Source organism: Podarcis pityusensis (assembly GCF_964106645.2).
Source record: "Podarcis pityusensis genome assembly, chromosome: 11".
NCBI classification, from domain to species: Eukaryota; Metazoa; Chordata; class Lepidosauria; order Squamata; family Lacertidae; genus Podarcis; species Podarcis pityusensis.
In genome coordinates this window covers 16719558-16736481 of record NC_138036.1, presented here as the reverse complement: position 1 = coordinate 16736481, position 16924 = coordinate 16719558, and the positions used below count along the sequence as shown (strand labels likewise).

The following is a 16924-nucleotide window of genomic DNA, read 5'->3' as shown; positions in this document are numbered from 1 at the left end:
TCCTTTGATATTAATAGAACGCCGGAAGCATGAACGTTCCAGAGTTATGTAGGGGAGGCTGCCCGTAAATGTGCGCGCTAAAGCAATAAACGCCACCGGGGTAGGTAGACGGGGGAGAACTCTTGGGAACACCGTTGACGTTAAAAGCGAGTAAGAACGATTGTTTCATGTTTATTTTGTCCAGTTTTTCCAAAGAAGTATCTCCCTACGGCGGCTCAGGTCGATTTGTTCTTTAAAGAGGCCAATAAAAACACGCGATATTTTGTAGTTTTGCGAAATTGCGGTCCCTTTTTTGGCAGTAAGAAGCAAGCTGCCGCGTGCAGACGTTATTTTGCTCAGAAATCAGCAAGAGGTGAGGTTGTGCAAGCGGGGTGAGCTTATTTGCTCTTCCCCAGCAGTGAATATAGTAGACATAATGTAAAATGTTCCATTTTTATAGCGAGAGGCTAGAAGACAGCACCGAGTCCCTTTTTGCAGTGCACTAGAAATGTGCTGTTTAAAAACAACCACCCAGAGCCAAACCAGTGTGATACCAAACAGCAGTGCAGGGTACTCAAAACTGCAGTTCCGATCTTGCACCACCCACAAAGGTCTCTTCATGACCTTGGATCAGCTATTACCTCTGAGCCCAGCCTACCCCGCAGGCTTGTTGAGAAGGTAGAACGATATCTGCAAGTGCAGCACACTCAGCTGTTCTTTAGAGGAACAAGATTATGAATATGCATTGTTTGGTCCAGGCATAGGCAAATTCGGCCCTCCAGATGTTTTGGGACTACAACTCCCATCATCCCTGACCACTGGTCCTGTTCGCTAGGGATAATGGGAGCTGTAGTCTCAAAGCATCTGGAGGGCCGAACTTGCCTATGCCTGGTTTGGTCTCATCCACAACTTTCATTTAAAGGACCTTTATACCATTGTCATGGTTCCTCCCCCCTCTAAGAATCCTGAGAACTATAGTCCATGGGTGCTTAGTTTTTAGGAGACCCCCTAAGAGCCACAATCCCCCCAAAAATGAGGGGTATAAGAGTTCTCACAGTGGCCAATCAGATGCCCATGTGGCCTTCAAGCTGGACATGGGCGCAACAACACTCTGCCCACTTGCAGTTGCCAGCAACTGATATTCAGAGACATGTTGTTGAATGTGAAATTGTCTAATTCTCCTTTAAAGCCATCCAAGTTGGTAGTTATCACTGCCCCCTGTGGAAGTGAGTTCCATAGCTTAACTATGTGCTGCATAAAGAACACCAGCAACGACTACGTTCCCGATAGGCTATGGGCACAGGATTCTGCACAACACTATTGCATATGGCACTAATGGAGAATAGCAGTGGGCTGACACACAAGCCGGCTGCTGGAAGAGTGTAAGAGGAACTTCTAACTACCTTTGTGCTGTTGCCTTTTCTCACAAGGACATTAAAAACCATGTAACCAAAAGAAGAGCATGTCTTCAAGTTTTCTTAATGTGCAATGTTCTCCTGACTTGGCTGCAGCTTTTTTTTCAGAAAACCGGTCCAGGTGCATATATTTGGTTTGTCCCAGTCAGTGGGTTCCTGTTGAACGACTGCAGAGATACTGCTACCCTTCTCCACACATCACCTAACCGTGTTAAAGGGCACTATCAGAAATGTTACTTGGAAGGTATTACAAAACGAGCCCATAATCAATGATGCAGACATAGTTTATAAAGTTACTGTACACAAACCGGTTACAAAAAAGTAGTAAAAGCTGTTTAAATGGTTGTATTATCGAGTCCCCTTTTTAAATGTTTTAGACTCCAATTCCACCAAGTTTTCTCTTCAGCTTCCTCGAGCGCTGGTGTAGTTTGTTTTTCTTTTTCTTCTTCAAGCTCATTTTGGGCTCTGGCTTCACTAGTTGTATTTCCTCGGGCTTTTCCTCAGCTGGCGTTTCAAAAACAACTTCTGTTGGATCTTCAGGAATCAGCGGCTTCTCTTCCTTCTTCTTCAGTTTCTGTAGCTCTTTCAATTGTTGCTTCTCTCTGAATTTAGCAGCTGTGGCTAGTCTTATTGCCCGGCGATGCTGGAAGCAGAAGAATACAATTAGCATGGCTACACCAAAATACATGTGTTGGAGCTACAACAGGAGACCAAACCCACGAGGAAGCTGCCTGGTGCCGTTGGATCACTGGCCCATGTAAGCTCAGAGCTCTGTACATTAACTGACAGCAGCTCTCCAAGGTTTTGGAAAGGATTTCCCCCATGCCCTGCCCAGACGTGCCCACAATTTAATCTGGCACCTCCCATATGCAAAGCATAAACCACAGCCCCTCACTATATCAATTCTGCAACCAATATATTTTAATGGGTTAGCATTAGCGGCTGCTGAACATTCACAGCAACTCCAGTTAGCCATACAACTTAGAAACCACTGTCTGGACTTAGAATCACAGAACTGTAGAGTTGGACGGGACCACGAGGGTCATCTAGTTCAACCCCCTGCAATGCAGAAATATTTTGCCCAACATGAGGCTTGAACCCATGACTCTGAGATTAAGAGTCTCATGCTCTAACCGACTGAGCCATCCGCAGGGCTTACGTTCTGCTGCAGGAGGCAAAGAAGCAGATAATGAAACACCAGTGCAGCATCACACAGTACAGCATTGTCTTAAGCCTTTTGTCCTGATGCAATTTCACTGTCTCAACCCTTGCACCAACTTTTTGTTTCGGAAGAGGGGGCATGGAAAGTGCAGTAAAGCCCACAGCAACAAAGTCAAAGCCGACCTTTGTACTCCAGAGGCAACACAAGCCTGAGGCCAAAAGTCAACACAGAATACTAACTAGTGGGGTGGTTATTTAAAGCCTTCTGCTGAGAACCCGGTGGATTGGACTGTTGTGGGTGGAGAGAGTTACTAACAACATTTAACTAAAGGATCACATTAACAGCATTGTCACAGTAAGCAGAGGAATAAGCTAACTGAAGAGTGTAGTCTTTAGAGTATTAAAAATAGTATTACCATATTTGGAGACTGGTAATGAGGATTTTCATACAGGGTTGGTCCTCCAAAGCTGCCCTGGAAGATCTTGATAAGGTTTAAGACAAAGCGCGGCCCAATTTCTACCAGGGCTCCATCTTCTATTATCTGCAGAGTGGCAAACATTTGATATTTCAATGCAAAATAACATTTTTTTCTACCATACAGGTGCACAACTGCCGAAGGCACCTAAAAGGCACCTAAAAATACCCAATATTGGTGCAAGATCCCCTCTGGCTGTGTTATATAGCAGCTTAATGGCTTTTGTGTACTCAGACACTCCAGTGGATTGAATCAACCTGAGCTGACCCCAATAAGAAAAATGGGCTAGAATATAGAGAATGTTTGTGGGAAGTAAGAGCATCTTAGCTGCCACTAAAGCCACAGCTTGCACAACCATATCAATATAAGGGTTGCCTCTTTTTGTTTCAGAATGGAATTGTGTCCTTTTTGTAAACTTTTGCTCTTTGTAGGAACAGTCTGAGTACAACCAACACGCACGTAGGACTGAAGAACAGGAGCCTATGGAAAATAAAAAGGGAGGCATGATGAGTGTAGCTTCCTTACCACGGAGCCTGTGGAATACTGAAGTCCTTCCACAACCCCAAAACACTCTTTCGACTATTGACCAGATATCACTTGTGACTTAAGTGTGTTTCTTCATTCTACCGCCTCAAGGACTTGCAGTTAAACTCTTGAATGATAACTTCATTCTCAGAATTTTAAGGGAAATAATAGGCACTTGTGAAAATGCTAAATGTGATCCAAAATCAAGTGACCCAAAATCAATGTGCCTGCCATATGCACAAGTTCTGCACTGTGGAAGATTATCTGGGTCTAGGAGAATTTGGCATTTGAGTTTTGGCCACTACCCTTTATGTTTCAAGCTAAGTTACTAGCAAACCCATCTTAAAATGTCTTATATTAGGAGAGAGGTGTATTCTAATCAGCTATGGTTCAATATGCGAACAAGTCTAATAAACCCTCAGATTTCAAGAAAATGTTCACAAAGCATTTTTCAGTTTAAGACATTGCATATAGATCCCGGGGTGGTCGTGGGTGTTTTGATTACATCATCCCACGGGCAAAGTATAGGCAAATTACCTGGTAATTTCGAAACCAAATCCTCTTGTCTGTTATGGAGAATGTGAAGACGTGATCTACAAAAGGCTGGCTTTTGGGATGATACAGAGGAGTACCAAAAATCTGGCAGGGTGAAAAACGACAACTTTTTAAAGCAATCCATATGATCAAAAGATTCAGCACAATTCTGGGTGGGCACTGCATAGTTCACTCTGTGTGGCGCTAACACAATTTGTTCATCACACAATCAGGCTGTAAGCTGCTCTGCTGTCATAGATTACATCTGTGTTGTATTATATTTGGTCATTCTTGGGTTTTGTCACAGAATGGTTACAGCCTTTGCATCAACATGCTTATATCGCAATGCAGTGACCAGAGGAGACATCTGAACTGTAGCCTTATTGGAGTTCACCAATTGGGTCTGCGTTGCTCCAGGACAGGAGGAAGGAAGTCAAAATGACACCGAGGTTGGTTCAAAGAAAGAGTTTATTCTGCTCTCCGGATAGCAGAAGGCACTTGCGTGATTAGTCCCCAGCAAGTCCAAATAAATGACAGGTTTCATGCAGTTTATATATCCTCCAGGCACCCTCTCACTCCTCCCCTAGGAGCCCAACCACGGCGGCCTACGTACGCAGGTTGACATCACATATGTTCCTGCTCTGGTACTCTCAACCATAAAAGGATCTTCCTTCCTGTACTTCTGACCATAAAAGGATCTTCCTCTTCCTACTCTTATCTGGGAAGACGTCATAATCTCCGGGAACACGCTTTTGGCGTTTTCCCCAGACATTGGTCTTGTGCGCATTTTGTGGTCAGCACATAAGATAAAGTTCTGACGTGTTTTCTTTGTTCCCCTGGAGAGCCAAGGCCATCCCTTGCCTGTCCTGATAAAGGACAAACTGTTTATGCAGTTGTGTCCTTATTATGGTTTTGCTCAATAGTTCAAGTTTTACGCATTTAAAAGTTCTCTCTTTTGAAAGAACAAAAGGGGGGTGGGTTGAGTCAGTTTTAAACTTGCTACACAGAAACCCATTCCTTCAGAACCATTCTGGTGGAAATGGAGGTGAAACTTCTACCTAGCTTGGTCAACTGGGCTATTTTTAAGTGTCAATCCTCCATTTTGGAACTGTACTTATGGACCAAGTCTTCCAAAGCGTAATGTGAATGATTAGCATGCAGCTCAGCTTGAAGCACAAACATGAATACTGGAAGAACTGGAGGCAGAGATTTATCCAACACGTTGAAAAGTATATTTTCCGCGATCAGTTTAGTGCTGTTTCTCTGCTGGCACCAGCATTAGATTTAAAGAGTGACAACTTAGAAGCCCTGTAGCTCTTTTCTATTGAAAGAACATTGCTGAGGATTGTGGCAGAGAAACACTGAATAATGTCATTCAGTAAATGGATTACAGATGATTTGCAACTTACACACATTTAACTTGTCCGCAAAAAAATAAAAAGTGGGCAGAAAAGGGGTGGGTGTCTGGGAAAACTTTGGCAATCCCTCCCCCTATTGCACCCCAATGTGTTTTGACCTTGCAATTTTGGCTTTATGTGTATGAGAACGTATGAGAGCCACCTGCATAAGCCAATGCATAAGCACTGCCTTACCACTAATATTTTCATCATCATCATCATCATCATCATCATATACTTTATTGCACTAGCCAAAGGCCATGGCATCATTCACAAAGGGAACAAAAAGAGAAGCAGCAAAAACCATAAAACCCATAAAAATGTTAGGCACTGCAAATACAATAAACCACAATCACGTCTCCTAAGAATTATTTGTTGCATACAATAGAATAGCAAGGGGTTATCAGGTAGAATGTGCCAGCTTAAATGTCCGAATCACCTTTGCAATTGACCGCTATTTTATCTAGATCTTTTCTCCTGATCTTAGCTGCCAGCGCATATAGTGCTACTTTATAAGTTACGAAGTCATCAGTATCACTCAGCAGCCATTTCACCCTTTCCACCCTGTTTGAGTGTGTTCCATTCGTGAGCAGGGGTTTTATAAATCAGTCTCTTGGTTCTATATTTTAAGTAGCTGTAGGAGACTTTCAGGGTAAAAAATGAGGTTTACAATGTTTTAAATAAATGCCACCCGGTTCTCTCCATCTCTCTTCAACTACTCTTGGAACAAACAAACAAACAAACAAACAAACAAACAAAAACATTCACATGCAAAACCCACAGCCCCTTCAACCACAGCACCAGCTAAGAAATGTGTACTGGCTCAAGAGATAGGGCTTATCATTTTGTCAAGTGAGTTTCGGCACTGCTGGGTTGATTCCAACTCGGTTTGCCTCAGAGCAGACTCAATGAAAACAATGAACCCAAAGTTAGTCATTGATGTCAATGGGTTTACTCTGAGGAAACTCAGTTGGCTACGACCTACCGATCTGAGGAACCCACAAGTTGCCATTGCCACATCAAAGTGCACAAGGATCATGCTATCCTATGGCAAAAAAGCACCTGCTGTTTTAAAAATGGGAGAATTAACGTATAAACACTGCCATATACCGACCTGAATGAACAGCTCTTTCAGCACAGCATAATGTGGCTCCTGGTCAAAAGTCTGTGGGGAGAAAGTATTTTAGAAATCGGCAAAAAAAATATTGATCGTAAGATAACAGAAGGTAGTATGATATCCTAAGAGATCGATACTCGCCTTATCAAAAGACAGAATGGGTCGGGAGCCTCTCAAACAATTCCCAGTCATTTTCAGCTCGGCCAGAGTGTGAACTGCAGTGATATTAAGTAGAGCTATGTCAAGTCAAGATTTTATTGTTCAACAACAACAAAAACATTTTCAAATGTTAAAACAGAAGCATAACAGCAGTGATTGAAGTATGTAATATTAACATAAGCCAGTCAGTCAGGTCAGTCTTTAATGTTTTAACCATAGGTTACAACAGAAGACCAGATGTGTGTCTTTGTAGGATCATTCAGGAAGGAGTAAAAACAAGCCAACAGCAATCAAAGACATTCAATCACATATTTGAACTTACTATTCTGTACTAGAAACTTTGCTGATGGTCCATGGGGGGCATTTGAAAGCCTGAAATAGACAAGAGGGAAAGAAAGAAATCCCCAATTGAAGTTATGCTTGAAACATTAGAGTGGTTGAGTATCAGTGATGTTAATGGGGTGTTACACACAAAATTCCTATCCAGCTAGAACAGCTTGAAAACCTTGCAAATAAGAACTCATCTGGTTAAGAGGGAACTGTCCCCAGGTGCCCTGATAAGCCCCTGCCAAGTTTCTCTGAGTTTATTGGATCTTGACAATGTCACAGGAGACAGTTCCAGACTAGGAAACCAGAGATTCTTGTTCATATCTAAACTTTTGCCTGTCAGGTACAGAACAGCACCTAACTTGTTGCATGGAACAGGGCAGAGGACACAGAAAGTGATAGAAGGAGCTGGGTGTGTCTTGCCAATTTTCTACTGCTGGTACAAGTGGATTGTGTTATTATTTTTCCCTAATAATTTGTCATTCCCCCCCCCAGTAGTTTACAGAACCTATAATTTACAGAATAATAAATAGTTTTCAGAAGCCCATTCAAGAATGGTGGCCTGGAAACCCAAATGATGAGAATATTCCTACCTATCCACTTTGCACTCATCTATGGATGTCAGAAATTAGAACACACAGGGAAAATATATTCTGATTTAAAGTTTTTCTCACCACACATAAAGATCCTGTTTCTTCTTTGCTTCAAAAAATATGCATTTATTGCAATTTTTCATTTCGCAGACCTGCATGAAGCACAAAAAATAGTTCCGTAATCTGAAACATTGTAGTTTTTCCAGTGTAAATCAAAAGTTTCTTTTTCCTAAGTATAGTTACAGCAATTTGGAAACTGAACACATCAGCAGGGACAGTTGTGCCGGCTGCGAGTTGGAAGGTGCTTGCGGCAGGAAGCCTGTTTATAGGTGTGGAGGCCTCCAGCACAATGCAAAACCCCATAAAATAAGGATTCTACAACACACAAGGATCCTACACAATTAAAGGACACCTCACTGCAGACAGTCTCCCCCTAACTCATGGGGGTAAACCAATAGGGTCATTCCCTCTCTCCCTGCTCCAATGTTCTGGCTCCAGATTACTGTAATGTCTGAACAGGACCACTTTCTGCACAGTGCCATGAGAGTCAATCAAAGGAGATACAGTTCACTGCACTATTCTAAACATGAAATTATTTATTGTTACACCTTGAGAAAGCAGCCACTGAGGTACCAAGCTTTGGGTTAATAACTGGATTCAAATCCCCAAAGCCAGAATATATAATGGTTAGTCTTAGGCAAAACAGGGGCGTCATAACTTACCTCATTAATTACAAACAGCTTATCTTTCCTGTCCATTTTAGTGTCTGGAAAACAAATGAAATTAAACAATGTATGTGTAACGATCGCCAAAACATCCTGGTAAGTAATTTCACCTACACTTCTTAGAACTCTTTGAAATTACTGATAAAAGCTGCTCTGGTCCAGCCGAGTTCTGCACATGTATCCCTACCTCAGACACTAGATGTAAGCAAGCACTGTGCCCAAGGATTCCTCTTCCCAATCCAGCAGCTAAGGTTGTATGCACAGAGTACTAAATTTTGCCTTTAAAAAAATAATCTGCCTATCAGCAGATCACCAATATAATTCTGCTTTTGAAGGTGGCTTGATATATGCACTCCCAACAGCTGGATTGGAAGAAAAGCAGCACACACCAACTTAGGCTGAAGAGGACCTGTATCAATATGCTGCTTATCACAACTTTTACTACAACAGAAAAATGTTAAGGTAAGAAACTTTACACAGCTAGAAAACAGTAATGCTTAACTACAGTATAATTATTACATTCATTTTGCTTCACATACCAGTGTTTTTGATAAGCCGGTCGTTGTTGTTATTTGGATTTGGACAGTTCTACGTGAGTAGAAACAGTGAACTTGTTAGAACAAGACAGAGAAGACAGGTAAAATAAAAAAATACCTGCTTTAGCATGGGGCATCATTGTTCTTAAGTCTTTCATGAGATGCCTTGTCCTAAAATTGATTCCTCTGGAAGAGAAAATGAGAACTCTCTCTTTGTTTTTCCATTTGCCCTGAAAGACAAAAGTATTAATGAGAAGGGAACAAACAACAACAGATTACCTCAATCATTAATTCTCTGGATAGTTTCAGGCATGTCACAGCCGCAGTTATTAGTCTATAAAATGGGAGCAGTGAAGCTGATATTTTTGGGCAAAAGCCATTTTAATGCAGAAAACTCTTCTTCAGAAAACAGCCATTTCATTACATTCCCAATATGTTTCAAAAGCCTATGTATTGTATGACCTGATATGCGCAGGATCGCACAGCCTACTAAAAGCTGAACACCACAGCTGTTTTTAACATTTCATAGAATTTATACACTTGACTGAAAAAAACAAAAATACTCCACTCATCTAGAAAAATTCACAACCCTATTTTAGAAACATGCAAAAGTTAAACGCTAAAACATTTCTAAGCATCTGGCTAAGCCTTGTCTGAACAGGAATGTTTTCAACAGGTGCCGGGGTGCAGTGAAAGCACCTGTGTGGATCTCAATATGCGGGGAGTTCCGAAGGGCAGGTGCCGCTGTACTGAACAACCGAGTCCTTGAAGAACCGGAGAACTTAAGACCCCATTTGCAAGGTGACATTATTATGTCGCCCGGTCCCACCACTCGAAGTGTGTGTAAGGAGATCTTGTTGGTAAATTGATGAAGGCAGCAGTCCAGAAACGAAGCCCCATGGAACTCACTGACGAGCAAACATGCCCAGGGCTGCGCTGGAAAAAGACCCCTGTTATCTAAGAAGCAGCAGGAGAAGGATGGATGGCGGCTAACAGATTGAGGTTGAATCCTGACAAGACAGAAGTACTGTTTTTGGGGGACAGGAGGCGGGCGAGTGTGGGGGACCCCCTGGTCCTGAATGAGGTAACTGTGCCCCTGAAGTCATTCTGGACTCACAGCTGTCCATGGAGGCACAGGTCAAATCTGTGTCCAGGGCAGCTGTTTATCAGCTCCATCTGGTACGCAGGCTGAGACCCTACCTGCCCGCGGACTGTCTCGCCAGAGTGGTGCATGCTCTGGTTTTCTCTCGCTTGGACTACTGCAATGCGCTCTATGTGGGGCTACCTTTGAAGGTGACCTGGAAACTACAACTAATCCAGAATGCAGCAGCTAGACTGGTGACTGGGAGTGGCTGCCGAGACCACATAACACCGGTCTTGAAAGACCTACACTGGCTCCCAGTATGTTTCCAAGCACAATTCAAAGTGTTGGTGCTGACCTTTAAAGCCCTAAACGGCCTCGGTCCAGTATACCTGAAGGAGCGTCACTACCTGGACACTGAGGTCCAGCACCGAGGGCCTTCTGGCGGTTCCCTCGCTGCGAGAAGCCAAGTTACAGGGAACCAGGCAGAGGGCCTTCTCGGTAGTGGCGCCCGCCCTGTGGAACACCCTCCCACCAGATGTCAAAGAGAAAAATTACTACCAAACTTTTAGAAGACATCCGAAGGCAGCCCTGTTTAGGGAAGTTTTTAATGTTTAATAGGTTATGGTATTTTAGTGTTTTGTTGGAAGCCGCCCAGAGTGGCTGGGGAAACCCAGCCAGATGGGCGGGGTATAAATAACAAATTATTATTATTATTATTATTATTATTATTATTATTATTATATTATATTATTATTATTATTATTATATGCTCAGGAGCACCTTTGGTCCACGAGGAGCACAGCCGCCACACACCCCGCGCGGCCAAGTCCAGGTCCCCCTCGTACTCTCCTCACCTGCGAGACCGGGGCCGGGACGACGTGCTCATCCGGCCCCGGGGTGGCCTCAGCGGACGGGCCTTGGCCCTCGCCCTCTGCCCCCGGAGCTCTCTTGGCGCGTTTCCTCCTCGGCTCTGCCGGGGCTCCCTTGCCAGCTCCACGCTGCCTCTTGGCTGCAGCCATCTTCGCACGCTCAAAGCGCCGCCGGAAGTCGCGCCAACCGGAATACGGCTTTCCCCACTCTTAGCCTCTCTAGGATTTTCCGAGAAGCGGAAGTAGGAGAGCCTCCTCCGCTTGAAACATACACGTGCACATACTTCCGGGTTGAGAGGGTTTTTTTATTTATTTCGTTTCGTAGAATTTATACACCGTTGGATTGTTTAAAAAAACACACACACACAAAAAAGATAGAGCAGTAAAAACCGAGGGGAAATTCTCAGCCCTAGTTTAAAAACGCACAGAAGTTAAAACAACTAAAAGCTTAAAATAACCTGTTTTCTAAGCATCTGGGGCAGGCTTGTCTGAACAGGAATAATAGACTCAAACAACTGTAGAACTGGAAGGGATCCCGAGGGTCCTCCAAGTCCCACCTCCTGCAATGCAGGATCAAACTCGCAGCCTCGCCGTTATCAGCACCACGCTCTAACCAGCAAGTACTGTGGTACCTCGGGTTACAGACGCTTCAGGTTACAGACTCCGCTAACCCAGAAATAGTACCTCGGGTTAAGAACTTTGCTTCAGGATGAGAACAGAAATCGCGCAGCGGCAGCAGGAGGCCTCATTAGCTAAAGCGCTACCTCAGGTTAAGAACAGTTTCAGGTTAAGAACAGAACGAATTAAGTTCTTAACCCGAGGTACCACTGTACAGTGAAGGCGGCTGCTTGATACCAATAGGCACGAAACAAGACAAACTCCTTTCTTTTGCTGTTACGCTTTGTTTATAAAAGATTAAATGAGTCGGGAAGTGTCATATCCCTATAATGAAGCGTGCTACTCTGCAGTTTCCAATCTCTATACTGCAACGGTGCAAAGGATGGAAGGTTCTCTCCATAGAGATATCAGTAAACAGAGTGATCCCCCGAATTGTGCCCATGGCTGATGGCGGGTTCCGATTTTTTTTTTAGTGGGCGTTCACACCGATCGTCGCATCCAACTAACACTTCGCTTGCCAGCGATTGGTCGAGTTGAGAACGGAAGCTGTGGTCACGACGTGTCGTAAAGCAGTCGGACCTTACGTAGCTGTAGCCGATTGGCCGGTCTCTTGAGGCGGGACAGGTAGGTTTACGCCTCGTTAGGTATGTTTAGCGGCGCGGTTGTTGCTGTGCTGGACGTGCAAGTGCAGTCTGCACCGGTTGGGTTTCTGCCTGTCGCGTGGAGAAATTGCACCGGTTGGGTTTCTGCCTGCTGTGTTGCTCTGAAGTGCGTGTGACGTTGCGGGGAGGTAAGGAAGGGGATCTTTGTGCTTGCTGGGTGGGTGGATGGGGAAGACCCTGAGGATGTCTAAAGGGCATTAATGGTTTTGTAGCAGCTGAATATCTTTTTTTAAAAAATAATATTTTTATTAGGAATTTCAACACCATAATTTTAACAAAAATACATCATCCACATTGTTCCCCCCCCCCCATTTTCCCGCACCCCTCCCCCCGTGAATATATGCCAACCCTCCCATTCCCTCCCCCCGACTTCCCTCAGCTCCTATTTCTGGTTTCTCAACCTATGTTTTTATCTGCATGATATGAAATTGTAGAGATCCTCAGTTTATCTATCTATATATTACCAATAAATATTTTGTGAATGTTTATTCAAAAAGTAGCAGCTGAATATCTTATCACAGGTAGACAGACAACTTTAGTAAGATAGAGAATAATGTCAGGCAGAGTAGCATGATAAGATGTGGTTTAGTTCCTCCGCTTGTACTGCAGCCAGAGGCATAATAGGTCTGGATTTAAATATGTTACTTTTAGCTAAAATTGGATCTTGTCAAGCACAAATGTCAAACTAGGAGATTATTCAGTTGTGTTCTCTGGTGCAGCACAGAGAACCTACCCACGTATATTAATGCAGTTGTTATTTAATGATATTTACCGTATTTTTCGCCCCATAGGACGCACTTTTTCCCCTCTAAAAATGAAGGGGAAATGTGTGTGCGTCCTATGGGGCGAATGCAGGCTTTCGCTGAAGCCTGGAGAGTGAGAGGGGTTGGTGCACACCGATGCCTCTAGCTCTCCAGGCTTCAGGAAGCTATCCGCAAGCCTTGCAAGCCCGGCGGGAGGTCCCACGGGCTCACAAGGCTTGCGGGCAGCAGCCTGCAGCCCGAAGCACGGGGCGCTCTCCGGAGGGCGCCCCCTGCTTTGGGCGGGTGTCCGCAAGCCTTGCGCGCCCGGCGCGAGGTCCCGCCGTGCGCGCGAGGCTTGGGGCGGCAGTCTGCAGCCCGAAGCACGGGGCGCCCTCCAGAGGGCGCCCCGTGCTTCGGGCAGGTGTGCGCAAGGCTTGGGGCTGCAGCCGCGGCTGGGGGGAGGGAAATAATGTTTTTTATTCATTTCCCCCCCAAAAAACGGGGTGCGTCCTATGGGCCGGTGCGCCCTATAGGACGAAAAATACGGTAAGTTGCATTCATTAGAAGCATTTTCAATTTACTCAAAATGTTATTTGGCCTTCTGCAGGTCTCCTTTGGTATTTGTTCTTGTTTTTGCCCTTGGAGGAGGAGGCATTGGGTGGGTGACAGATCCCAGCCATGCCCCTTTCAACCCAAGGGGAAACCCAAGGTGAAGAGCAGAATGTGCTGGTTGCAAGTCTTGACAATGTCAGAAACCTCTCCACCATCCTGAAAGCTGTTCATTTTAAAGATCACGCTACCTGCTTTGCAACTGCAAATGGACTCAAGGTCACAGTGGAAAATGCCAAGTCTCTGCAAGCCAATGCTTTTATTCAGGTTAGATGGGAACAGTTTCTTTCCTTTTATTGTACTAATAGGCTTTAATTTAGCTGGAAGAAGTAAATAAACATGTTAGATAACTTATGACACTTCAAAAGGAGAAAGAAGTATTATGAAAGACTAAAAGAATCTTGCTGTTATTTCTCAGAGACATTTCTCTCTGTGTGAGAGAATATTTGAAAGCATGCCGTTGTCCCAATCTGGCAATGTATGTCTTCTACAAGTTAGCATCTCCTGCTTGCTTCTTACTACTCTTATAATATAAAGTTCTATTCCCTTTAATTTTTGCCTTGCCACACTGAATTGAATTAAAAGGACACATCATGTTGCCAGTTTGCCAAGGCTTAGTTCAATTCAGTGGTAGGGGTTGTATTTTGTAACAGTTTCATCTTTTTGTCTTCAGTTTCCTGTCTTTCTAATTTACAGGCAGGGGTTTTCCAAGAATTTACGGTACAAGAAGAATCTGTGATGTTCAGAATCAATCTAGCTGTCCTTCTAGACTGCTTGACCATATTTGGGACAAGTTCTTTGTCAGGTATTGCCTGTGTGTGTCTTTTAATGGGTTATGTAGACAAGATGGACAAGTAATAAATCGAATAACTGTAATAAAGACACCTTTCTTTCCTCATCGCAGGCACTCAGACAGCCCTCCGGATGTGCTATCGGGGTTATGGTTACCCTTTGACGCTTTTCCTGGAGGACGGTGGTGTGGTGACTGTATGCAAAATCAACACTCAGGAACCAGAAGAGATCCTCGATTTTGATTTCTGCAGCACAAATGTTGTGAATAAGATCATCCTGCAGTCAGAGGGGCTCCGAGAGGCATTTTCCGAACTAGATATGTCCAGCGAAGTATTGCAGATTACTGTATCTCTAGAAAAGTCTAATTTGAGGTACTAGGAATAACTATCCTAGTTTGATAGTCAATGACTACATGTATTGTGACTGTGATTTCAAATGCACTACAAGTTTCTGGCATAAATATATCCCTCTTTAGGGCAGAGCCATAGCTCAGTGGTTAAGCACATATGCATTCACACTGCCTGGCATCTGAAAAGGATCTCAGAGTAGCAGGGGGGAGGAAGATTTATTCCTCGGAATTTAAAAAGCAACAGTACTGGACAGTACTGGCCAAATTGATTGACAGTTTCATGGTACAAGACACGTGTCTTATGAGAGAGCTAGGGGTGGTCTTGGGATTTGAATTTGACTTTGATTTGGGAGACCTGTGTTCTTGCCTAACATCTATCACAAACTTAACTGTGAGTTTGAGGGTAGCTAATGCATTTTTCTCGTTTTCTCTTTCAGACTCTCCACTTTTGGGAATGCTGGAAGCACACATCTAGACTATCCTAAAGATTCAGACTTAATTGAAGCCTTTCACTGTAACCAAAGCCAGACAAACAGGTGAGCTGGAGTAGCCCATACAATAACCATTTGGTGTGACTGGTCCTGTTCTTACCACTCAAGTTCAAATACCAATCACATGATGGTTGGTTATTTGCATTAACTGAGCTGCATGTACTCTGCCAGAAAGGTTATACAGTGGTACCTCGGTTTACGAACTTAATCCGTTCCAGAAGTCTGTTCTTAAACCAAGGCGTGCTTTCCCTAATGAGGCTCCCGCCGCCGGTGCCTTTCCGTTCGGATTCCGTTCTTAAACCGAGGTAAAGTTCGCAAACTGGGACACTACTTCCGGTATTGTGGAGTTCGTAAACCGAATTGTTCGTAAACAGGACTGTTCTTAAACCAAGATACCACTGTACTGTAGCTTGAAGACAGATCACTCATGGGAAAACATCTCAAGTCAATAGATAATTGGCAGTGCCCTCTGACCATGCTGATTGTACTCAGTCATTAGGGATTTAACCCCAACTCAGGGAACTAGGTCAGCAAATCTGTTGATGGTATAGTGTGAGGGGCAAATACACTTTTATTGATTATAATAGAATTGATCTTAGATATACAGATAAACTAAAAAATATATACTAATACACATGCACGCAAAAGAAGGAAATGCATAAACATTGCATTTGAGTGAAATTATTTCCAAATTGCTCATTATTTTCAACAAATAAGTTCTCTAGTTCCTTTGCCTTGCTCACTATTATAATATTAGTCACCTGTAACCACGTGGGCCAATTCCCATAACCTTATTATCCCATCATCCAGGAAGTGAGTGAATTCTACCCTGCTCCCCAATTATAACAAGTAGCCACACAATGCTGCTTTTAGCATATTCCCGGTTCTATATCCACCAATAAAAATGCATCTTTAACAAACCTGGATAGGATTATCAGTAGATCTACACAGACCATGTTTCCTCTGGGACAGTTTGTCTTAACATCATTATTTTGATTAAGAAATTTTTTTATGTGCTCTTAAGTATTTTAGAGAACTTACTCAAAAGGTTTGCCTTTGTTGATTTAACATTAAATTATCAAACTTCAAGCATTTTTAAACATTGCTGTTTCTGTAAGTTCATCTTTGTCAATAAGTTTGTGTCTGATAATTGGTAGCAACCTATTAGCAACTATTTTGTCTTCATACTTCATCTTGTCTTCCTCCTATTTCTTTACAGATATAAGATTGCATTACTGAAGCCATCAACTAAAGCACTAGTTTTATCCTGCAAGGTGTCTATTCGAACAGATAACAGAGGCTTTCTCTCACTGCAATACATGATCAGGAACGAAGATGGACAGATCTGCTTCGTAGAGTTTTACTGTTGCCCTGATGAGGACATAACTGAAGCAGAGATTTAGCTGTGAAGTACAAACTGTTATTTTGTTCCCCCTTTATTAAAAGCCATATTGGATGCTCAGCTGTACAACAATGAATGAAAGCTTGGACAACCAGTTGTGGGATTTACTTACCTCTGTTTTAGAGGCAAGATCTTTTGCGATGGATAATTTGGCCTCTTGACATGTTTGGAAAGAGTCATTGTGTATGGTGAAGCTTTTTTGGCAAGAAATATAGAACGACCATTCTGATGTCTTTCATTGGAAACAGTACTTACCACAGAGGAATGCAACTTTTCCTAATCGTTACCCTAAGTATATTTTATGTGCCCTGTGGAAGTTGGGCAAGGGATCAGAAGCTGGCAATTTCTGGGAGGTGCACAG

At 43.4% G+C, this 16924-nt stretch overlaps 2 protein-coding genes and 2 long non-coding RNA genes across 4 annotated transcripts; 3 read left to right on the top strand and 1 right to left on the bottom strand.

Annotated features, from left to right (window-relative positions):
- The first annotated feature begins 24 nt into the window (after positions 1-24).
- Positions 25-3990, top strand: LOC308458783. The gene is made up of 3 exons (XR_013977652.1): positions 25-150; positions 2010-2151; positions 3463-3990. It is a non-coding gene; the product is annotated as an uncharacterized lncRNA (long non-coding RNA).
- BRIX1 (biogenesis of ribosomes BRX1) lies at positions 1661-11091 on the bottom strand. The gene is made up of 10 exons (XM_080973629.1): positions 10883-11091; positions 9063-9174; positions 8406-8449; positions 7765-7835; positions 7086-7135; positions 6746-6819; positions 6602-6652; positions 4094-4195; positions 2972-3097; positions 1661-2037 (listed from the first exon to the last, which is right to left on the bottom strand). The coding sequence occupies exons 1-10, from the start codon at positions 11045-11047 to the stop codon at positions 1768-1770; spliced, it is 1065 nt and encodes a 354-aa protein (XP_080829755.1). The 5' UTR covers positions 11048-11091; the 3' UTR covers positions 1661-1767.
- LOC308458788 lies at positions 4202-10700 on the top strand. Its single transcript, XR_013977662.1, has 3 exons — positions 4202-4539; positions 8744-8870; positions 9621-10700. It is a non-coding gene; the product is annotated as an uncharacterized lncRNA (long non-coding RNA).
- Positions 11092-13527: 2436 nt separating the features above from the next.
- Positions 13528-16657, top strand: RAD1 (RAD1 checkpoint DNA exonuclease). The gene is made up of 5 exons (XM_080973673.1): positions 13528-13796; positions 14226-14334; positions 14434-14692; positions 15108-15206; positions 16381-16657. Exons 1-5 carry the CDS (start codon positions 13599-13601, stop codon positions 16562-16564), a joined length of 849 nt encoding a protein of 282 aa, XP_080829799.1. The 5' UTR covers positions 13528-13598; the 3' UTR covers positions 16565-16657.
- Positions 16658-16924: the final 267 nt, after the last annotated feature.